Source organism: Zea mays, chromosome 8 (genome assembly GCF_902167145.1).
Source record: "Zea mays cultivar B73 chromosome 8, Zm-B73-REFERENCE-NAM-5.0, whole genome shotgun sequence".
In the NCBI taxonomy this organism is placed as follows: domain Eukaryota; kingdom Viridiplantae; phylum Streptophyta; class Magnoliopsida; order Poales; family Poaceae; genus Zea; species Zea mays.
This window is the reverse complement of record NC_050103.1, coordinates 25,630,691-25,655,062: the sequence shown is the minus strand read 5'-3', so window position 1 is coordinate 25,655,062 and position 24,372 is coordinate 25,630,691. Positions and strand designations below refer to the sequence as shown.

The following is a 24,372-nucleotide window of genomic DNA, read 5'->3' as shown; positions in this document are numbered from 1 at the left end:
AATGCCAAATGCATCTCGTATTGAAGCTCCTTTGCCTGAGCTTCCAGAAGAAGTGGTTGTTGTGCCCGATGCTCAATCGAGCCCGAATCCTCCGTGTCCTGGTTGCAGCTGAACTGCTGAAGACATCCGAGTTGTCTGACCTAGTGACCAGGGCAGCGTGGGCTTCGACACGGCATGCCAAAACCGAGTCCCAGCTGAAAGGGAAATATGCTTACACCTTTTCCTAAATTAATTTTGGTGGTTGAATTGCCCAACACAAATAATTAGACTAACTAGTTTGCTCTAGATTATGAGTTCTACAGGTGCCAAAGGTTCACAACAAACCAATAAAAAGACCGAGAAAGGATTCAAATATTGAGAGCAAAAGTCAGCCGAAGTGTGCCCTGGTTTGGCGCACCGGACTGTCCGGTGTGCCACCGGACATTGTCCGGTGCCCCAGGGACTCCAACTCCGAACTACTCACCTTCGGGAATTCTGGAGGCCGCTCCACTATAATTCACCAGACTGTCCGGTGTAGCACCGGATAGTGTCCGGTGGTGCACCTGACTGTCCGGTGTGCCAGCGGAGCAACGGCTACTTCGCGCCAACGGTCGACTGCAGAAGGCATTAAATGCGCTACAGTGCGCGCCAGAGTCAGAGCAGAGCCAGATGGTGCACCGGACATTGAACAGTGCCTGTCCGGTGCACCACCGGACTGTCCGGTGGCCCAGAAGACAGAAGCTCCAATGGTCGGAATCCAACGGTTTGGTGACGTGGCAGGCGCACCGGACAGTGTCCGGTGGCGCACCGGACTGTCCGGTGCGCCATGCGACAGCAGCCTTCACCAAATGGCTAGATTGGTGGTTGGGGCTATAAATACCCCCAACCACCCACCATTCATTGCATCCAAGTTTTCCAACTTCCTACACCTTACAAGAGCTATAGCATTCAATACAAGACACACCAAAGAGATCAAATCCTCTCCCAAGTCCATAGTTCATTCCAAATCAAATAGTGACTAGTGAGAGAGTGACTTGTGTTCATTTGAGCTCTTGCGCTTGGATTGCTTCTTTTTCTCATTCTTTCTTGTGATCAACTCAATTGTAACCGAGGCAAGAGACACCAATTGTGTGGTGGTCCTTGCGAGGACTTTGTGTCCCGTTTGATTGAGAAGAGAAGCTCACTCGGTCTAAGTGATCGTTTGAGAGAGGGAAAGGGTTGAAAGAGACCCGGTCTTTGTGACCACCTCAACGGGGAGTAGGTTTGCAAGAACCGAACCTCAGTAAAACCAATCCTTGTGTCACACTCTTTGTTTGCTTGCGATTTGTTTTTCACCCTCTCTCTCGGACCCGTTCTTATTTCTAACGCTAACCCAGCTTGTAGTTGTGCTTAAATTTATAAATTTCAGATTCACCTTATTCACCCCCCTCTAGGCGACTTTCAATTGGTATCAGAGCTCGGTGCTTCATTAGAGCTTAACCGCTCGAAGTGATGTCGGGAGATCACGCCAAGAAGATGGTGATCGGCGGTGAGAAGACCGCTACAAGCCACGGGAAGGCTCCATCGAGGGAGTCCACCAACAACAAGAAGGATGGATCCCCTTCACATATTCGATCACACAAGAGTGGCGAGAAGAAGAAGAAAATGAAGAAAGTGGTCTACTACGAGACCGACTCTTCCTCGCCCTCTACATCCGGGTCTGACTCCGCGTCCGTCACTTCTAAGCGCCAAGAGCGCAAGAGTATAGTAAGATTCCCTTATGCTATCCTCACATTCCTAAGCATACTCCATTACTTTCCGTCCCATTAGGCAAACCACCGACATTTGACGGTGAAGATTATTCTAGATGGAGTGATATGATGAGATATCACCTAACCTCACTCCACAAAAGCATATGGGTTGTTGTTGAGTTTGGTGTATAGGTACCATCCGTAGGGGATGAAGATTACGATGAGGATGAGGTGGCCCAAATCGTGCACTTCAACTCCCAAGCCACCACTATACTCCTCACCTCTCTAAGTCGAGAGGAGTATAACAAGGTGCAAGGATTGAAGAGCGTGAAGGAGATTTGGGACGTACTCAAGACCGCGCACGAAGGAGACGAGGTGACAAATCACCAAGCGGGAGATGATCGAGGGGGAGCTCGGTCGCTTCAGGCTTCGCCAAGGGGAGGAGCCACAAGAAATGTACAACCGGCTCAAGACCTTGGTGAACCAAGTGCGCAACCTCGGGAGCACCAAATGGGATGACCATGAAATGATCAAGGTTATTCTAAGATCACTCGTTTTTTCTTAACCCTACGCAAGTTCAATTAATACGTGGTGATCCTAGATACACACTAATGTCTCCCGAGGAAGTAATAGGAAAATTTGTGAGCTTTGAGTTGATGATCAAAGGCTCAAAGAAGATCATCGAGCAAGATGGCCCCTCCGCGCCCGAAGCACAACCGGTCGCATTCAAGGCGACGGAGGAGAAGAAGGAAGAGTCTACATCAAGTAGACTCCCCATTGACGCCTCCAAGCTCGACAATGAGGAGATGGCGCTCATCATCAAGAGCTTCCGCCAAATCGTCAAGCAAAGGAGGGGGAAGGACTACAAATCCCGCTCCAAGAAAGTGTGCTACAAGTGTGGTAAGCCCGATCACTTTATTGCAAAATATCCATTATCGAGTGACAGTGATAGGGATAACGACAAGAAGGGCAAGAGGAGATAAAATAAGAGGTATCACAAGAAGAGGGGTGGCGATGCCCATGTGTGCTGCGAGTGGGACTCCGACGAGAGCTACACCAACTCCTCCTCTGACAAGGACGCCGCCAACATCGCCGTCACCAAAGGACTCATCTTCCCCAACGTCGGCCACATGTGCCTCATGGCAAAGGACGGCAAAAGGAAGAAGGTAAAATAAAAATCCTCCACTAAATATGCAACATCTAGTGATGAGGATAATTCTAGTGATGAGGAGGATAATTTGCGCACCCTTTTTGCCAACCTAAACATGCAACAAAAGGAGAAGTTAAATGAATTAATTAGCGCTATTCATGAGAAGGATGAACTTTTGGACACCCAAGAGGACTTCCTAATTAAGGAAAATAAGAAGCATGTTAAGGTTAAGAATGCTTATGCTCTAGAGGTAGAAAAGTGTGAAAAATTATCTAGTGAGCTAAGCACGTGCCATGATATTATTATCAACCTTAGAAATGAGAATGCTAGATTAATTGCTAAGGTTGATTCAAATGAATGTGATGATTCAATTTCCAATCTTAGAGATGATAATGCTAGTTTACTTACTATGATTGAAAAATTGAATGCTTCTCTTGATAGCCTTAGAAATGAAAATGAAAACTTGATTGCTAAGGCTAAATACTTAGATGTTTGCAACATTAACATTTCCAATCTTAGAAGTGAAAATGTCATTTTACATACTAAGATTGTTGAACTAAAATCTTGCAAACCCTCTACATCTACCGTTGAGCATGTTTCCATTTGCACTAGATGTAGAGATATTAATGTTGATGCTATTCATGATCACCTAGCTTTAATTAAGAAACAAAATGATCACATAGCTCAACTTAATTCCAAAATTAATGAGCATGACTTAGAAAATAAAAAATTTAAATTTGCTAGAAGCATGCTCTATAGTGGGAGACGCCCTGGCATCAAGGATGACATTGGCTTCCAAAAGGGGGACAATGTCAAAATTAATGCCCCACCTAAAAGATTGTCTAATTTTGTTAAGAGCAAGGCTCCCATGCCTCAGGATAACGAGGGTTACATTTTGTACCCTTGCCGGTTATCCCGAGCATAAAATTAGGAGAATTCACTCTAGGAAGTCTCACTCTGGCCCTAATCATGCTTTTATGTATAAGGGTGAGACATCTAGCTCTAGGCAATCAACCCGTGCTAAATTGCCTAAGAAGAAAACTCCTATTGCATCAAATGATTCTAACATTTCATTTAAAACTCTTGATGCATCATATGTTTTAACTAACAAATCTGGCAAGGTAGTTGCCAAGTATGTTGGGGGCAAACACAAGGGATCAAAGACCTGTGTTTGGGTACCCAAAGTTCTTGTATCTAATGTCAAAGGACCCAAAACCGTTTGGGTACCTAAAATCAAGAACTAAACTTGTTTTGTAGGTTTATGCATCCGGGGGCTCAAGCTGGATTATCGATAGCGGGTGCACAAACCACATGACAGGGGAGAAGAAGATGTTCTCCTCCTATGAGAAAAACCAAGATCCCCAACGAGCTATCACATTCGGGGATGGGAATCAAGGTTTGGTCAAAGGATTGGGTAAAATTGCTATATCACCTGACCATTCCATTTCCAATGTTTTTCTTGTAGATTCTTTAGATTACAATTTGCTTTTCGTTTCACAATTATGCAAAATGGGTTACAACTGTCTTTTTACGGATATAGGTGTTACTGTCTTTAGAAGAAGTGATGATTCAGTAGCATTTAAGGGAGTGTTAGAGGGTCAGCTATACTTAGTAGATTTTGATAGAGCTGAACTCGACACTTGCTTAATTGCTAAGACTAACATGGGCTGGCTCTGGCATCGCCGACTAGCACATGTTGGAATGAAGAATCTTCACAAGCTTCTAAAGGGAGAACACATTTTGGGACTAACAAATGTTCATTTTGAGAAAGACAGGATTTGTAGCGCATGTCAGACAGGGAAGCAAGTTGGTGTTCATCATCCACACAAGAACATCATGACGACTGACAGGCCACTCGAGCTCCTACACATGGACCTATTTGGCCCGATTGCTTACATAAGCATCGGCGGGAGTAAGTACTGTCTAGTTATTGTGGATGATTATTCTCGCTTCACTTGAGTGTTCTTTTTGCAGGAAAAATCTCATACCCAAGAAACTTTAAAGGGATTCTTGAGATGAGCTCAAAATGAGTTCGGCTTAAGGATCAAAAAGATTAGAAGCGACAACGGGACAGAGTTCAAGAACTCACAAATCGAAGGCTTCCTTGAGGAGGAGGGCATCAAGCATGAGTTCTCTTCTCCCTACACCCCACAACAAAATGGTGTAGTGGAGAGGAAGAATAGAACTCTATTGGACATGGCAAGGACCATGCTTGATGAGTACAAGACTTTGGATCGGTTTTGGGCGGAGGCGGTCAACACCGCGTGCTACACCATCAACCGGTTGTATCTACACTGAATCCTCAAGAAGACATCGTATGAACTCCTAACCGGTAAAAAGCCAAATGTTTCATATTTTAGAGTCTTTGGTAGCAAATGCTTTATTCTTATTAAAAGAGGTAGAAAATCTAAATTTGCTCCTAAGGCTGTAGAAGGCTTTTTACTAGGATATGATTCAAACACAAGGGCATATAGAGTCTTTAACAAGTCCTCCGGACTAGTTGAAGTTTCTTGTGACATTGTGTTTGATGAAACTAACGGCTCTCAAGTAGAGCAAGTTGATCTTGATGAGCTAGATGATGAAGAGGCTCCGTGCGTCACGCTAAGGAACATGTCCGTTGGGGATGTGTGTCCTAAGGAATCCGAAGAGCCTCCACAAGCACAAGATCAACCATCCTCCTCCATGCAAGCATCTCCACCAACTCAAGATGAGGATGAGGCTCAAAATGATGAAAGAGAAGATCAAGAAGTTGAGCCACCTCAAGAGGAGAGCAATGATCAAGAGGGAGATGCCCATGATCAAGATGAGGAAGATGAACAAGTTCCAAGACCGCCACACCCAAGAGTCCACCAAGCAATCCAACGAGATCACCCCGTGAACACCATCCTAGGCGATATTCAAAAGGGGTAACTACTCGATCTCGTGTTGCTCATTTTTGTGAACATTACTCTTTTGTTTCCTCTATTGAGCCACACAGGGTAGAGGAAGCACTTCAAGATTCGGATTGGGTGGTGGCAATGCAAGAGGAGCTCAACAATTTCACAAGGAATGAGGTATGGCATTTAGTTCCACGTCCTAACCAAAATGTTGTAGGAACCAAGTGGGTTTTCCGCAACAAGCAAGATGAGCATGGTGTGGTGATAAGGAACAAAGCCCGACTTGTGGCTAAGGGATATTCACAAGTCGAAGGTTTGGATTTCGGTGAAACCTAAGCACCCGTAGCTAGGCTTGAGTCAATTCGCATTTTACTTGCCTATGCTACTTACCATGGCTTTAAGCTTTACCAAATGGACATGAAAAGTGCCTTCCTCAACGGACCAATCAAGGAGGAGGTCTATGTTGAGCAACCTCCCGGCTTTGAAGATAGTGAGTATCCTAACCACGTATATAAACTCTCTAAGGCGCTTTATGGGCTCAAGCAAGCCCCAAGAGCATGGTATGAATGCCTTAGAGATTTCCTTATCACTAATGGTTCCAAAGTCGGAAAAACCGATCCTACTTTATTTACTAAAACACTTGAAAATGATTTGTTTGTATGCCAAATTTATGTTGATGATATTATATTTGGGTCTACTAATCTACATGTGAGGAATTTAGTAGGATCATGACACAAAAATTCGAGATGTCTATGATGGGGGAGTTGAAGTATTTCTTGGGATTTCAAGTGAAGCAACTCCACGAGGGCACCTTCATTAGCCAAACAAAGTATATTCAAGACATTCTAAGCAAGTTTGGGATGAAGGATGCCAAGCCCATCAAGACACCCATGGGAACCAATGGGCATCTCGACCTCGACACGGGAGGTAAATTCGTAGATCAAAAGGTATATCGGTCGATGATAGGTTCTTTACTCTATTTATGTGCTTCACGACCAGATATAATGCTTTCCGTATGCATATGTGCAAGATTCCAAGCCGATCCTAAGGAAGCTCACCTTAGGGCCGTAAAACGAATCTTGAGATATTTAGTTTATACTCCTAAGTTTGGGCTTTGGTACCCTAGGGGATCCACATTTGATTTAATTGGTTATTCGGATGCCGATTGGGCGAGGTGTAAAATTAATAGAAAGATCACATCGGGGACTTGCCAGTTCTTGGGAAGATCCCTGGTGTCTTGGCTTCAAAAAAGCAAAATTCCGTAGCTCTTTCTACCGCCGAAGCCGAGTATATTGCCACAGGCCATTGTTGCGCGCAATTGCTTTGGATGAGGCAAACCCTTAGGGACTATGGTTACAAATTAACCAAAGTTTCTCTTCTATGTGATAATGAGAGTGCAATCCGCATGGCAGATAATGCCGTTGAACATAGCCGCACTAAACACATAGCCATTCGGTATCATTTCTTAAGGGATCACCAACAAAAGGGGGATATCGAGATTGCATATATTAACACCAAAGAACAATTAGCCGATATCTTTACCAAGCCACTAGATGAACAAACATTTAACAAACTTAGGCATGAGCTAAATATTCTTGATTCTCGGAATTTCTTTTGATGTTTTGCACACATAGCTCATTAATATATACCTGTGATCATATCTATTTTATATGCTATGACTAATGTGTTTTCAAGTGTATTTCAAACCAAGTCATAGATTGAAAGGGAATTGGAGTCTTCGGCGAAGACAAAGGCTTCCACTCCACTCCATCAAATCACTCACCCTTCGCCGTCGCTCCACACAACTCTCCAACTTTGGTATAATCTTCACTCTTATGTTATTTCACTCAAGTATCTGTTTTTGGCGCTTCATGCCAAAGGGGGAGAAAGTATTAGCCCAAAGCAAAAAAACCGCACCACCACCAATTTTCAAAAATTTGAGTTAAAAAAAGATTTTTCAATTGATGATTTTCAATCGGTATCTTACTTTTGATAGAATTTCAAAATTGGTACAACCCTTTTCAAAACTAATATCTAAAACCCTCTTGAACACTAAGAGGAGGATTTGATTAAGGGGGAGTTTTGTTTAGTCAAAGGAAAAGCATTTGAAACAGGGGGAGAAAATTTCAAATCTTGAAAATGCTTCTCAAAATCTTATTCATTTACCTTTGACTATTTGCAAAAGGACTTTGAAAAGAATTTACAAAAGAATTTTCAAAAACAAAACATGTGGTGCAAGCGTGGTCCAAAATGTTAAAAAATAATAGAAACAATCCATGCATATCTTATGAGAATTTATTGGTTCAATTCTTAGTATCCTTTGCACTTACATTATGCAAACTAGTTCAATTATGCACTTCTATATTTGCTTTGGTTTGTGTTGGCATCAATCACCAAAAAGGGGGAGATTGAAAGAGAAATAGGCTTACACCTTTTACTAAATTAATTTTGGTGGTTGAATTGCCCAACACAAATAATTAGACTAACTAGTTTGCTCTAGATTATGAGTTCTACAGGTGCCAAAGGTTCACAACAAACCAATAAAAAGACCGAGAAAGGATTCAAATATTGAGAGCAAAAGTCAGCCGAAGTGTGCCCTGGTCTGGCGCACCGGACAGTGTCCGGTGCACCAGGGACTCCAACTCCGAACTACTCACCTTCGGGAATTCTGGAGGCCGCTCCGCTATAATTCACCGGACTGTCCGGTGTGAACGGAGCAACGGCTACTTCGCGCCAACGGTCGACTGCAGAAGACATTAAATGCGCTACAGTGCGCGCCAGAGTCAGAGCAGAGCCAGATGGCGCACCAGACACTGAACAGTGCCTGTCCGGTGCACCACCGGACTGTCCGGTGGCCCAGAAGACAGAAGCTCCAACGGTCGGAATCCAACAGTTTGGTGATGTGGCAGGCGCACCGGACAGTGTCCGGTGGCGCACCGGACTGTCTGGTGCGTCATGCGACAACAACCTTCACCAAACGACTAGATTGGTGGTTGGGGCTATAAATACCCCCAACCACCCAACATTCATTGCATCCAAGTTTTCCAACTTCCTACATCTTACAAGAGCTATAGCATTCAATACAAGACACACCAAAGAGATCAAATCCTCTCCCAAGTCCATAGTTCATTCCAAATCAAATAGTGACTAGTGAGAGAGTGACTTGTGTTCATTTGAGCTCTTGCGCTTGGATTGCTTCTTTTTCTCATTCTTTCTTGTGATTAACTCAATTGTAACCGAGGCAAGAGACACCAATTGCGTGGTGGTCCTTGCGGGGACTTTGTGTCCCGTTTGATTGAGAAGAGAAGCTCACTCGGTCTAAGTGATTGTTTGAGAGAGGGAAAGGGTTGAAAGAGACCCGGTCTTTGTGACCACCTCAATGGGGAGTAGGTTTGCAAGAACCGAACCTCGGTAAAACAAATCCTTGTGTCACACTCCTTGTTTGCTTGCGATTTGTTTTTCACCCTCTCTCTCGGACTCGTTCTTATTTCTAACGCTAACCCGACTTATAGTTGTGCTTAAATTTATAAATTTCAGATTCGCCCTATTCACCCCCCATCTAGGCGACTTTCACCAGCGCAAGCGCAGGTTCAGTAAAGAATCAGCGGACAAAATTAGCAAGATTGTAGCGAAAATTGTTGCAAGACTTAACTTGTACTCCCCGCTCCTAAATTAAAATTCATTTTAGGTAATCAATGGTGGATTCATGTATGTGTTTTAGAGCAAGTATAATAAGAGACGGTAAACTGACTAAATACTTGAGGTGGAGGAAAGAGAGGAGAAAGGGGCTATGAACTTACCGTCAGTTCACATAGAAACCAAGAACTTTATCAAAAGGATGAGAGGGGGTCCTATATTAATAGTGAAGAGCTTAATATTATACGGATAGGCTGCAAAGATTATTATAGCCAACGATCAACTATATTATTAAATATAGATATAAAAATCAAGAGCTTAAACAAATAATATTTTGGGGTGAAGGGAGCACAATAATACACACAACATCCTACATCCGGAGATCCCGTGAGGATAGGAAAAATTAAGGTGTTGTTTGGTCTAGATCCTGCAGTGGGAACGATGTGTTGCAGGATAGTTATTACCATGTTTTGTTTAGTTGGCTCGTGACTATACATGTCCAAACGCGTCGGGCTTGCCGTCCAGTCCAAAACCTGGCACATGTTTGGCCCGGTCCAAATCCGGCACGACACGTAGTGAACCGGGTCCGTGTCGGTCCGGCTCGGTCACCAAGTCATGCCAGAGCCGAAGACGTGGCACGGCGGTCTAGGCCCGACACAGCCCAGTTTTATTTTTTCTATTTGTTCATATAAATACATATATTATACTTGAATATAGAGTATGAAACGCAAGAAACATGTGTTTTGTTAGTTATATTGGTGTAAATAAATGTTTAGAGCTAATAAATATGGTTTAAACCCTCTATATATGCATATTTTAGGATATTTTTATTAGTTAAACGTGATATGTTGTTATGTGCCCGTTAGTCCCGTCGGATCGAGAGCCGGACCGACACAATTATTAACCTAGTGGGTTCTGCCTGGGCCTCGCTCGGGGACTGTGGGACAGCACACGACACTGTCCGCTAGCTAATCCAGACCGGACTGGCACGATCCCAATCCGTGCCGAGCCTAGCCGTACTCGAGTCTGACACGATCCCTCCCATTTGAACATCTATACTATCTACCGCATCGGATGACATCCAACCATTGCATTCGAGCCCAACCAAACAACAGCCACAGCCAACGGGATTTACCGTGGTAAACCAATCACGTCGCATGAAGACCCAAACAAACACGTCCTAAGACTAGTTACTGTATGTATATATGCTTCGTCATATTACTTTTGATGTAGCTCGTATGTATATATTTGTGTAACGCATGCATGTTGCATTATCATAAAAAAACAATGGGATTTCTAGCGATTTTAAAACAGTTACGACTTTTATATAGACGTGATAAGTCATACGACATAGTTAGGCGCCTTCCTGTGTGGCTTCGTAATGTCCTAGATATTTGGTTATATATAGATTATTGTAACCAATCTATATCCCGAGCGTGCACAAATCAGTAAAAAAAAAGATCGACCTGCACAACAACCACACATGTATGCGTCTCTCCGCATTCTACACCTGTGCTATGCACGAACACAAAATATAATTATACGTGTTATGTAGAGAAGATATCTATACATGCCGAAAATGTTGAGGTCCTCCTCCTCCTTAGATTAAATTCAAAAGACGTTCATCGAACAGTAGTGCCTCATGAATCAAATCAGACACAAAACTCAACAAATTATTTACGTGATTCCCGGCCGCAAGAAATTGAATTAATACACGCATCCGCATCGCCTAGTTCGCTACGCCGTGTCGAGAATGGGCGGGTTGGCATAGGGTCCCCTGAGCCAGCCATCGGCGACGCGGTGGTACGCCGCCTCGGTGAGGTGGACGCCGTCCCAGTTGACGTACGCCGACGGGTTCGGGCAGGCGGCCACGCCGGGCATCCCGCACGCGGCGCTCAGGTTAAAATTGTACTTGCCGCCGCCACCGCCGCAGCAGTCCCTCAGCGCGGAGTCGAAGCCGAAGCGCGTCGGCGCGGCCGCGAAGGCGATGACGGGGCCGTACAGGTCGGCGTAGGTGACGCGCGCGCCGGGGTACCTGCCGCCCAGCGTCGTCAGCGCCTGGCTCAGCTGCGCGTTGTGGTCCCTGGATAGCTCGTTCATTCCCTTGAGGCACCCCGTGTCGGGCTCGTAGTCGGCCGGGTCCTGGCTCGCCAGCAGCACCAGGTTCCCCGGAGCGCAGCCCATCGGCGAGATCCCCGACACCACGACCGCCGTGGCGCCGTCGTTGATCAGCTTCTGCATGCATCATGCACACGGCGCCAATAGAGGTGGAGTGAGTGATCGGCGCCTTGCGTTGATGTGCGATCATATGGACCATGCACAATGCATGCATGTCAGCTACAGTTGGTATGGTATACGTGCCTCCGTGGCAGCGACGATTGTTGCGACGATCTGAGGCACGTAGGATTGCGCTTCGGCGACGCTTTTGCCGCCGACCACCATGACCCCGTAGTCGTTCCAGCCCAGCTCGCCCACGACGAACAGCGCCTTCGTGAAGTAGTCCTTGCATGCTACAGAGAGCGCATGCATCGGCAATGTGATGATGATAGGATGATGGCGTCGTACGTGGCGTCTCAAACGACGACGGCGGCCGGATCAGTTACGTACCTTGGGGTGAGCCGCAGAGCGCGGGTTTCATGGCGTCGAACCAGCCCAGCTCGTCAGCGAGAGAGATGTTGTTCGGAGGAGGCACGGCACCGCCGGCGACGGCCAGCTGTGGGTAGAGCGCTGGCCTCGTAGTGCTCGTCTTCAGCGCCGTGGCGCCAGCCACGGCGAAGTTCGCGCCTTGCTTGAAGCTCTGGTCCTTCGCCAGCGAGGGCGGAAGGAGAGGTAGCCCCAGTGCCTGGGCTGTGTACATACACCGAACGACCAATGGGCAACGAATTAATCGATCAATTAGGTATTCAGGAATAGGTGCGGCATTGCCGGCGTCGAGAATATAAGGAGCGAACAATGAAATTATCCTCGCCGCGGAAGAGACTCACCGATGAAATCTATGACCAGTCTGCCGTCGGAGAGGCGACCGGCCGGATGTCCGAAGAAGGTCATCCCGAACGGCGGCTTGTTGATCCACAGATCCGCCGCCGCCGGGCCGTAGAGGATGACCTTGTTGCCGGTGTCGGTGTAGGAGTCGCCGAAGCTAAAGATCGAGGTATACTGGGCTTGCATCGAATAGGAGAAGCTGGAGAGTAGCAGAGAGATTTGCAGGCAAAGGATTACGTGCTGCATTGTTCTTTTTCCTGACGAACAACGAAGGACTGCTTTCTGTACTTCTTAATCTCAAGACAAAAGACAGAGAATACTTCCGAAGAACTTGTATCTGAGTCTTTTTATAGAGAAGAACATTTGGCGGATCATGGATGACTTCCTTACTATTTGAAACGGAAATAATTAAACAGAGAATAAAATATTATGTGCGTTTTTGGCATCTGGTCATTGAAAATTATAAAGTATAGCCATAAGCTGTATATATACTATAAGTATTGTCTACAAGAATGTAAATACTATACTAATAGCATTTACTGTTTATTTTCCATATATCGCCATTCCCTGTCGATTTGTTATGATTTTCTCTTCCTTGTTTTCTTCTTCTACAAAACCTTTTAGCGGAAAGCTTCAACTCAATATCTAGAACCCTAGGAGGATTGGCGCAACTTTCTCCGCCCTTGGCACAGTGTGAGCAGCTCCTACTCGGGTGGTCACTGGCCACATGATCATCCTTCCTGCATGCAGGCGACACAGTGGGCTCTTATTTGTTCTTACGAATTAGGCCCAACTAAAACCAACAAGGTAACACAGGCCTGCTGCAGGTATGATTTTTTCCCTTCGTCTAGTACTTGCGAGTGTTAGGCTGCCAAAAACATAACTCCACGTTATCTAAGAGAAAGACATCTATTTGATCCCTCAGAATTAAATTTGAAAGCAAAATTTAAGGTCCCTCCAGCGGCGTTCCTATTATATCCCTCAGATTTAGGCCTTTTCGTTTACACCAATCAAGCTCTACATTAGTATGGATTGGAATTAAATCCATGCCACAATCTATGCACTAAAATAATCGAAGTCTACTCTATTGTTTATTCGGTTAAACTCATCATGAATTATAACCCAAGGATTTAGGAATTTTTTAAACTATGGAAGACATAGATTCTATCCATATCTCATTAGGTATGAAACAAATCAATGAAGATATTGCACAAGTTTATATTAGAATCCATGGATCAAAAGAATAGGTAGCTTTGAGAGATACATGGATTAAATGGTGGATTTAATCCCACCATGAGATTGGGTGTGACATATGAATTCACCCAATCCAGAACCAGATTAAATTCATGGTGGGATTTATTCCCTTGTAACCAAACAAGGCCTCAAGAGCATCTCCAAGAAATCACTTAAAACACCCCGAAAAGTATATTTTGGCAAAACTTCACGTTTTTAGCCCAACAACAGGCTCCCCAATTTCTTCTCAAATAGATCTCATCCCGAATACGAGCTCCTCCTCCCCAATCGACAGTGCATGCGCGAAATTGCGAGTCCCGCGAAAAATTGCCCGCGCAAGGGTCTGTTGGAGCTGCACGCGGGTGCGGGAAGCGTTCATGTCGTCCGGCTCGAGCGGCGGCAGTGGCGGGGGATGATTGAGTGGCGGTGGAGGAGGCAGCCGAGGCGGTGGCGAGTACTGGCAGTTGGAGATGCGGTCTAGTGGATTTGCTTCTCTGAATGAGCCGGTGAACTCCATCGGCGACTGATTGCCCCAAATGCAGGTGACCAGCGGAGAACTCGACATCGACCGCACTGGTACCTTGTCCGTGTGTGCCTGGACGTGAGGACGTGAGGTGGAGTAGATTTCCCCTCATGAGCTACATACCTTCATTAGATCAACATATGAATAAAAATATAAATTGATGAAGATAATTGTTGCGTTTCATCAATTCATATATATATTTTTATTCCACAAAACATATGAAAATATTAACAATGTTAATATTACAGTGATACATTCAGCTTGCTCAAAGAAGAGGTCGCGAGAGAGTGATTACAATTACACATGAACAGTACGGTGCTACTGTTCATCTATTTATAAGCACATGACTCGGTCCAGATAAAATTACATTCATGCCCCTGACACTTATATATTTATATAATACAAAACATCAAGGACTAAGTAGTCTTTGTCCCTTTTTGGTCATCATCATGCTCGGCCTTCATCATTACATGAAAGCCAAAGCTCCTTAGTGACAGCTTCGTCGTTCATTCTTATTATCTTCGGTCTTCATCTTCACCTTGCTATGTCCATGTCATATTGAAAACATATGGTCAATTACGTTTTTGAGGACCTTCGAAGGAAGAATTGATTTGTTTGTTTGTAACAAATTTAGACTACGACGTGAACGAAGACCTTTAGCCGAAGGTCTGAAAAAACACCTTCCCTTCGCTATTACACTGACCTGCGGGACCCACCAATCTGTAGGGTTCTGAGTATATAAATAGAAACCTGTGTTGTGAGTATTTTCTGCGCTATTTGAGCTGCTCGTGTTGTGTTTGCCATTTTAACCCTCCCTACTTCATCGAGCTTGATTGTTTTTTGAGCTTCGACATTCTAGCAACTATTGTCCAAATGGCTGATGAGAAGAAGATCATTGATCCAACGCTGGCCGGGTTTTATGAGGCCATGGGAAAAACCAACGTGGAGAAGATCGCCAATGAGATGTTAGCTGGGACTTCTGAAGACTCTAGCGATAGCGAAAGCTTCGATGTGGAAAGTGGAAATGAAGATGCCAAAGATCGGCCAAGGAGACCAAGTCATGTTGTCTTCGAAAAATCAACTATTAAACAAGGACAGATCGATGCAATGAGGGGGAGATAATTTCGTGATATCTCAATCATGAGGGTTGGAGGGGAGAATAATGTTCCTCTTTCCGAAGCTGATGAAGTGGTGGTTTTTAGAAGCTTCATGAAAGTCGGGCTTCGGTTCCCTCTGAACAAAATGTTGGTCAAAGTTCTGAAAACCTTCGAAATTTATCTTCACCAACTTACCCCTGAAGCTATTATCAAAATAGGGGTTTCATATGGGCCATGAGGAGCCAAGGATTAGAGCCAGATGCCAAGTGCTTCTGCAACATGCATGAGTTATTATATCAGACGAAGGCAACGGGAAAAGAGCAATATCACAATATTTTTGGTTGCTATAGCTTCGTACATCGCGTCGATGCCAGCTATCCTGTGCCAACATTTCGGAAAAAGTGGCCAGGCTCCTAGATGCAAGAATGGTTTTATGTGAAGGTTGATTTGAGTGAGCAGGAAGATGTAAAAGGGGTGATTCAGCGACCTATATGGTCTCGCTTCGGCATCAGGAGGTCGACCATTGCGGTTGGAAACGACGTGCAAGCGTGCCAAACAACTTTTAATACAGTGTGTACTTACATTGGCACAAGAGACATGGTGCAGGAGCATATTGCTTACAGAGTGTGGCCGCTTGCTCATGGATGGGAAATGCCAAAGGAGACTGCTGCTGGCTCTAGCCAAAATGGTTTGGTGTATCTGAAGTATAACTTCAGGTACATGATCCAATTTGACGAATCAAATGATGACTGGCTAGATGCCATAGAAGCGACAAGCGACGAGCTACTTGGAGCATATTCAAAGGCCGAAGATGAAGCCATGACGACTGCCTTCGGAGCTCGTGGAAAAAAGAGATTAAATAGAGTGTTCGATGTCATCGGGTTTGTGTACCCGGATTACTGTTATCCTTCGCGGAAGCAAGGGAAAAAGAGGAAAGTTGTTACCTCTGCGACTTCTAGTGCGTCGCGATAAAAAAAGATTAAAGTTTTGACACGTCGGCCCAAGCGAATTGAAACGGTCGACGTGCCAAAGCTAGTTGAGGGGGCTGCTCCTATTGCAGAGCCAAGTCGCTCTGTGCCAGTCGAAGCTGAGGCAAAACCAGCTAAAGAGTCGAAACTGAAGAGCCCACCATGCACAACAGCACTGGCGAAGCCATCAAGCATCCCCGCAGCAACTCCAAGGAAAAGAAGAATGGCCAGCGTGCTAGATGCTGTTATGGAGTATGTGAAGACATCAACTCCTGCTTCTGCTGAAGCGCCTAGCACAGGGGGTAAAGTTTCAAAGAAATCTGACGAGGCTGGCATGGCGCGAACTTTTTCTGAAATTGGGCCCTCGGAAGTTCCCGCCGAAGCTAGACCTTCGGAAAGCACCCCAATGATCCTTGAGAAAGAGGACGCTTCTGAAAAATCTAAATCTCCTATTCCTAAAGCACCTGCTAAAGAGTTGGAATTTATTATGCGACATGCTTCTGGGAAGCGGTTATGAGAGGACCAGATTGCCGAAGCACAACAATATGCCAAGGATCTGAAGTACCCCCGAGGGTCCTTGGTGTACAATGGCAATGCGAAGATGATTTCCTTTATTGTCTAGCAGACAATAATTAGATCCATGTTTGCCGAGAAATGATGAAAAATATACAATACCCAAAGCTTGAACTTGACCTATCTGCAATGTCGAAGGATGATCTTGTAGATAGCCTTGCTTATAATAGCCTGAAGGTGCATATACTTTTTCTTGTAAGATAAATTATATTTGTAGCTTTTCTTATTATCGTTATATTCTCATTCTTCGTCAACATTTTTTCTTTTTAGGGCTTAATTCTAAGCAAGGCTTTAAAAGCCCAAAGGGAAGCAGAAGATGAGAACTGCCAAATAGCCATCGGGAATCTTCGATCAGAAGTCATTACACTAAGGAACGAAACTCTCAAAAAAGATAAGATATTGCTTTCCTTAGTGAATAGGCTAAGATCTAGCGAAGCCAAACTTACTGCACAAGCTGAAGCTCACAAAGTCGAAGTTGAAGATTTAAAGAAGAAGATTGCAGAAACGAATGAAAAATTTGAAGTTGCAATGGCGAAGCACGAGATAAGCGAAATTGAAAGATCAAGGGTACAAAAGAATGTCGAAGAGCTCCGCGACCCCAAAGAGAGATGCTACGAAATGTCCTTGGAATGCGCCAAGAATCTAAAGAACAGTTTTGTAAAGGTAGGAGCATACTCTTCTGAGCAGAAGTTCATCCTCGGTGACCCCGATGGCGTTATCCAGTGGATCAGCGGGGAAGCCGAAGCTTTTGATGAGATACTCAGCGATCGAGGGGATTTCTGTGCTTTTGCTGGTGCCCGCGGGGCTGTATCAATTTTGGAGAAGGTCGGCTGTCACCATGCAAAGGCTGTTGTTCAGCCAGAACTTGTTATCTCAGCCGATGACATTAAGAATCCTTCAGTCAAAGCGTCTTCGTTAAGCGGTAAATTTTACTCCGAAGTATGGATAAAGGGAGGACGTGAGATAGCTGACGAAGCTATTAGAAAAAAAATGAAAAAGCACCTCACAACGCTCAAGAAGAGACCAAAAAAGCTAAAGAAGTTGCAGAGCGTGCTAGACTTATAGGTACCTTAACTGAGGTTTAGCTTCAAGATTCGTTTTTAGCTTCGGAATTAACATACATTTTTTATGATGTAGCTGAACTTTCACCTCCACCAGAGCCATATGACCACGAAGCTGACCCGGCCACGAAGGAAGAGTTAGATATAATAAAAATCGCTAATGAAGTTGTCGACGAAGCTGTCAACAGGCTACTGAACGAAGCCACTGAGAAAGTGCTAAAATAAGACTAGAACTTTATCTATTTAAGAGTTTAATGCTTGTATATGGCCTTCGTCTCTTTGTAAGAACCAAACATCAATTATTTGTATACATGTTAATCTAACATATTTCTTTGTGATGCATGAAATCTTCGCACGTACCGTTTTTTGAGCCGTTGGCGAAAAAACACCTTCCCTTCTTTTCATGCTTCACGAAGAAAAAAATTTCCTCTATCGAATCAATACTGAATATGTTACCACAGTTGTTGCATTGTAAAACTGCTGTTGAAGATTCCCTTCCTGTATAAAAGTATATTTTTCAAAAGTATACATTGTGCTACAACACCCTTTTTCATGGTCCGACATATATTTTCGAAGGAGCAAATTTCCTTCTCTGTGGCTTTTTGCTGATGCAAAATGATGTATGATGCGATGCTATGCGATGTGATGCGGGGTTATGATGCAAAATGATGTTTATGCCGAAGATATAAAGCCACTCGAATACGCTTCCAGACTCTGTATCCCCTTAGGAATGACTTTTGAGTCTCTTCACCTTCTACTTAGGTGTTTTTTTCAGCTCTGCATTCCCTTAGAAACGACTTTTGAGCTTCTTCACCTCTAATTTAGGTGGCATTTAAGCTCTGCATCCCCTTAGGAACGACTTTGGAGCTTCTTCACCTTAGATTTAGGTGGTATCTTAGCTCTGCATTCCCTTAGGAACGACTTTGGAGCTTCAGAACTTACTCTGCGCTCCCTTAGAAATGACTTTAGAGATTCAGAACTTACTCTGTGCTCCCTTAGGAGCGACTTTGGAGCTTCAGAACTTACTCTGCGCTCCCTTAGGAACGACTTTGGAGCTTCCTAAGTCATTCTTGTCACACTCGATGGTGTAACCATAGGTTTATTACATCAAGCTGAAGGTTAAACCTTCCCGCATTGTCTTTCTTAAAAGGAAATATAAAAAGCAGAAATATTAAAAATATAATTAATTGGAGCTCTCTTTTGGCTGAAACGTTGTGCCATTTCAGTAGATATGCCTTGACTCGGGCACAGTAGTGTTAACTGTGCGAGCTTCAGACTACTCCCGAAGGTCACGTTGTTGCTGAGGTCGAAGATGCCCTTCTGGTTGCTGATCATGACTTGGGGTAGGCGCCAGTGGTGGTGGTGGTGGTAACTGAGTCCAGGAAGCTTGAGAGTGACTTGCCGAAGCAACAGAAGCCGTAGGCTGTTGATTGTCTATGTACTCCGGATTGTACGGAGAGTAGCACGAAGCAGTATGCAGGACTTGCTTCGGCTGATTCTGCCGTGCTTTGGCTTCAACAATTTCCTTCTGCTTCTGGATCGTGACTTGGCACGTCCTTGTTTTGTCTCCCTTGTCCTCGCCACAGAACATGCATAACAATTTCCTGGGCTGATTATCGTACCTTCCTCCGCCAATGCTTCTCCCCCCTCTGCCTCTCGGGGCTGGTGGTCTGTAGGAAGTTTGCTGTATGCCCGAAGATTGTGAGCTGTGCTGACTACTCTGAGCGTTATTGGCCATGTCATCGTTGGCATTGGGATTATGAATTGTCCTGACATGCCTGAGATGGAGTCTTCCTCCGAAGCCCCTAGTCATCTCAGAATACCTATATGCTTCCTCCATTCTTTGGCGGAAATCATTGTCAGAATACCTATATTCTTCCTCCCTTCTTTGGCGGAAATCATTGTCGACTTTAAAATTAGGGTTTTGAAAATAAGAAGAAGAGAAATGATATAAAAATATAAATAATATAATTATATTTCCAAAATTGGTATTTTTAATTTCACAATATGATTTAAGAGTAAATTTGGAACAATTTTGAATTCAAATTTGAAATTGAATTGAAGTTGGTAATAGAGAAAAGTAAAACAGAAATGAAAAACAAAAGAAAACGCCGTTTGGGCCAAAACACCACTCTCGATCCACTTAACTAAGACCTGGCACGGTCCAGCTAGCTGAAACGCACGCCGTTACACTGCCCGTGGGTCCGCCTGCTCAGCCGCTGCCTCGCGCCCACGGCAGCCTTACCCCCTTCACTGCACTACTGGGCCCACTAGTCATCCAGCTCTCGCGTACCCGCTTCCGCTCCTCGCGCCGCGAATCATTGACGGGTGGGTCCCGTAGCTTGGGTTTCAGGTTGTGCACGAATTCTCCTCGCTGGCATGTGGGTCCGTTTTGCCAGCCCTGCGCCTGTCTCTGTTGCACTGTCTTGTGGGCCCTTTGGCCAGGACCGCCCACCTCGCCACGACCGCGCGGACCGAGTCTGTCGCCGGTGATGGCGGGCTCCCTCAACGACCTCACCGTGGGCGTTGCACGGATGGCCGAACTGCGCGGAATCACCGGTCCATAAAACATGGACACAGGCCCCCTTACCCCTGTGTTCGTAGTTCACCACTCCGCAAGGAAATCGCCACCGCCATTGCTGTCGTGAGTGGACGTGAGGGACCTCGCCGGGATAAGTGTGCCGCGTGGAGCGAGTTGGTCGGGGAGCTTCACCTCGACTCGTCAATTGTTTTCGCGACATCGGCATCGGGTTGAGAGCGTCCGGCACCGGCAAATTTTACACCGGAGCGCGTCCGTGACGGCGAACAACACCTCTTCATGGCCAAGGCACTGCGGGTCACAATTGTCGGTGAGCAGCTATCCGAACTCTTCCCTTTTGCTTGTGCATCGTGTAGCGCTGATTGAATTCGAGTTTAGGTCACGCTAGCGTCGTATCGTCGTGAGCCGGCAATGGTGAAAGGGAATTAGGCTTACACCTAGTTCCTATATAATTTTGGTGGTTGAATTGCCCAACACAAATCTTTGGACTAACTTGTTTGCCCAAGTGTATAGATGATACAGGTGTAAAAGGTTCACACTCAGCCAATAAAAAGACCAAGTTTTGGATTCAACAAAGGAGCAAAGGGGCAACCGAAGGTACCCCTGGTCTGGCGCACCGGACTGTCCGGTGTGCCACCGGACATGTCCGGTGCACCAGGGGGACTCAGACTCGAACTCGCCACCTTCGGGAATCTCCGGAGGCGACTCGGCTATAATTCACCGGACTGTCCGGTGTACACCGGACAGTGTCCGGTGCGCCAAGGGAGGTCGGCCTCAGGAACTCGCCAGCTTCGGGAAAAGCCAACGGCTCGTCCACTATAATTCACCGGACTGTCCGGTGTGCACCGGACTGTCCGGTGCGACTCCAGAGCAACGGCTATCTCCGCGCCAACGGCTCTCTGTCGCGCATTTAATGCGCGCTCTGCGCGCGCAGATGTCAGGCGCGCCCATTACGGCACACCGGACAAGGAACAGTGTATGTCCGGTGTGCACCGGACACCCAGGCGGGCCCACAAGTCAGAAGCTCCAACGGTCAGAATCCAACGGCAGTGATGACGTGGCAGGGGGCACCGGACTGTCCGGTGTGCACCGGACTGTCCGGTGCGCCATCGAACAGACAACCCAGCCAACGGTCAAGTTTGGTGGTTGGGGCTATAAATACCCCAACCACCCCACCATTCATTGCAATCCAAGTTTTCCACTTCCCAACTACTACAAGAGCTCTAGCATTCAATTCTAGACACACCAAAGAGATCAAATCCTCTCCAAATTCCACACAACGCCATAGTGACTAGAGAGAGTGATTTGCTTGTGTTCTTTTGAGCTCTTGCGCTTGGATTGCTTTCTTTCTTCTTGATTCTTTCTTTGCAATCAAACTCACTTGTATTTTGAGGCAAGAGACACCAAACTTGTGGTGGTCCTTGTGGGAACTTTGTGTTCCAAGTGATTGAGAAGAGAAAGCTCACTCGATCCGTGGATCATTTGAGAGAGGGAAGGGTTGAAAGAGACCCGGCCTTTGTGGCCTCCTCAACGGGGAGTAGGTTTGCAAGAACCGAACCTCGGTAAAACAAATCTCCGTGTCTCACTTGTTCATTCGCTTGGGATTTGTTTTGCACCCTCTCTCGCGGACTCATTTCTTTATTACTAACGCTAACCCGGCTTGTAGTTGTGTTTATATTTGTAAACTTCAGTTTCGCCCTATTCACCCCCCCTCTAGGCGACTTTCAATTGGTATCAGAGCCCGGTGCTTCATTAGAGCCTAACCGCTCGAAGTGATGTCGGGAGATCACGCCAAGAAGGAGATGGAGACCGGCGAAAAGCCCACTACAAGCCAAGGGAGCACTTCATTGGAAGAGTCCCGCACCAAGAGGAGGGAGAAGAAGAAGATCTCCTCCAACAAAGGGAAGGAGAAGAAATCTTCTTCTCACCACAAAGAGAAGAAGGAAAAATCTTCTTCCCACAAGCCGCATCGGAGTGGGGACAAGCAAAAGAGGATGAGGAAAGTAGTCTACTACGAGACCGACACTTCATCAACATCTACCTCCGGCTCCGACGCGCCCTCCATAACTTCTAAATGCCAAGAGCGTAAGAAGTTTAGTAAGATCCCCCTACACTACCCTCGCATTTCTAAACATGCACCTTTTCTTTCCGTCCCATTAGGCAAACCACCAACTTTTGATGGTGAAGACTATGCTAGGTGGAGTGATTTAATGCGATTTCATCTAACCTCACTCCACAAAAGTATATGGGATGTTGTTGAGTTTGGTGCACAGGTACCATCCGTAGGGGACAAGGATTATGATGAGGATGAGGTGGCCCAAATCGAGCACTTCAACTCTCAAGCAACAACAATACTCCTCGCCTCTTTAAGTAGAGAGGAGTATAACAAAGTTCAAGGGTTGAAGAGCGCCAAAGAGGTTTGGGATGTGCTCAAAACCGCGCACGAGGGAGACGAGCTCACCAAGATCACCAAGCGGGAAACGATCGAGGGGGAGCTCGGTCGATTCCGGCTTCGCAAAGGGGAGGAGCCACAACACATGTACAACCGGCTCAAGACCTTGGTGAACCAAGTACGCAACCTCGGGAGCGTAAAATGGGATGACCATGAAATGGTTAAGGTTATTCTAAGATCTCTTATTTTCCTTAACCCTACTCAAGTTCAATTAATTCGTGGTAATCCTAGATATACTAAAATGACCCCCGAGGAAGTTATCGGGCATTTTGTAAGTTTTGAGTGCATGATCGAAGGCTCGAGGAAGATCAACGAGCTTGATGATCCATCTACATCCGAGGCTCAACCCGTCGCATTCAAGGCGACGGAGGACAAGAAGGAGGAGGCTACACCAAGTCGACAACCAATAGACGCCTCCAAGCTCGACAATGAGGAAATGGCGCTCGTCATCAAGAGCTTCCGCCAAATCCTCAAGCAAAGGAGGGGGAAAGACTACAAGTCCCGCTCCAAAAAGGTTTGCTACAAGTGCGGTAAGCCCGGTCATTTTATTGCTAAATGTCCTATATCTAGTGACAGTGACCGAGGCGACGACAAGAAGGGGAGAAGAAAGGAAAAGAAGAAGTACTACAAGAAGAAGGGCGGCGATGCCCATGTTTGTCGGGAGTGGGATTCCGACGAAAGCTCAAGCGACTCCTCCGACGATGAAGACGCCGCCAACATCGCCGTCACCAAGGGACTTCTCTTCCCCAACGTCGGCCACAAGTGCCTCATGGCAAAGGACGGCAAGCGGAAGAAGGTTAAATCTAACTCCTCCACTAAATATGAGTCTTCTAGTGATGATAATGCTAGCGATGAGGAGGATAATTTGCGTTCCCTTTTTGCCAACCTTAACATAGCTCAAAAGGAGAAATTAAATGAATTGGTTAGTGCTATTCATGAAAAGGATGACCTCTTGGATTCCCAAGAGGACCTCCTTATTAAGGAAAATAAGAAGCATGTTAAGGTTAAAAAGGCTTATGCTCTTGAAATTGAGAAATGTGAAAAGTTATCTAGTGAGCTAAGCACTTGCCGTGAGATGATTGACAACCTTAGACATGAAAATGCTAGTTTAAATGCTAAGGTTGATTCGCATGTTTGTAATGTTTCAATTCCCAATCCTAGAGATAATAATGATGATTTGCTTGCTAGGATTGAAGAATTAAACATTTCTCTTGCTAGCCTTAAAGTAGAAAATGAAGATTTAATTCCTAAGGCTAAAGAACTAGATGCTTGCAATGCTACCATTTCCAATCTTAGAGATAAAAATGATATTCTTCATGCTAAGATTGTTGAACTTAATTCTTGCAAACCCTCTACATCTATTGTTGAGCATGTATCTATTTGTACTAGATGTAGAGATGTTGATATCAATGCTATTCATGATCATATGACTTTAATTAAACAACAAAATGATCATATAGCAAAACTAGATGCTAAAATTGCTGAGCACAACTTAGAAAATGAGAAATTTAAATTTGCTCGTAGCATGCTTTATAATGGGAGACGCCCGGGCATCAAGGATGGCATTGGCTTC

The 24,372-nt window shown here is 45.3% G+C and overlaps 1 protein-coding gene across 1 annotated transcript; it reads right to left on the bottom strand.

Moving 5' to 3' along the window:
- Nucleotides 1-10,983: 10,983 nt before the first annotated feature.
- LOC103634978 (GDSL esterase/lipase At1g28590) lies at nucleotides 10,984-12,635 on the bottom strand. Its single transcript, XM_008657552.2, has 4 exons — nucleotides 12,356-12,635; nucleotides 11,979-12,218; nucleotides 11,733-11,881; nucleotides 10,984-11,606 (listed from the first exon to the last, which is right to left on the bottom strand). Exons 1-4 carry the CDS (start codon nucleotides 12,597-12,599, stop codon nucleotides 11,109-11,111), a joined length of 1,131 nt encoding a protein of 376 aa, XP_008655774.1. The 5' UTR covers nucleotides 12,600-12,635; the 3' UTR covers nucleotides 10,984-11,108.
- Between the last annotated feature and the right edge of the window lie 11,737 nt (nucleotides 12,636-24,372).

What these genes read in the sequence shown, in the direction of transcription:
- LOC103634978 (XM_008657552.2), bottom strand. Translation starts at nt 12,599, where the DNA reads ATGCAGCACGTAATCCTTTGCCTGCAAATCTCTCTGCTACTCTCCAGC. An exon ending in GCTCTGCGGCTCACCCCAAG is followed by an intron (nt 11,882 to 11,978) that starts GTACGTAACTGA and finishes CGCTCTCTGTAG; the next exon opens with CATGCAAGGACTACTTCACG. An exon ending in CAATCGTCGCTGCCACGGAG is followed by an intron (nt 11,607 to 11,732) that starts GCACGTATACCA and finishes TGATGCATGCAG; the next exon opens with AAGCTGATCAACGACGGCGC.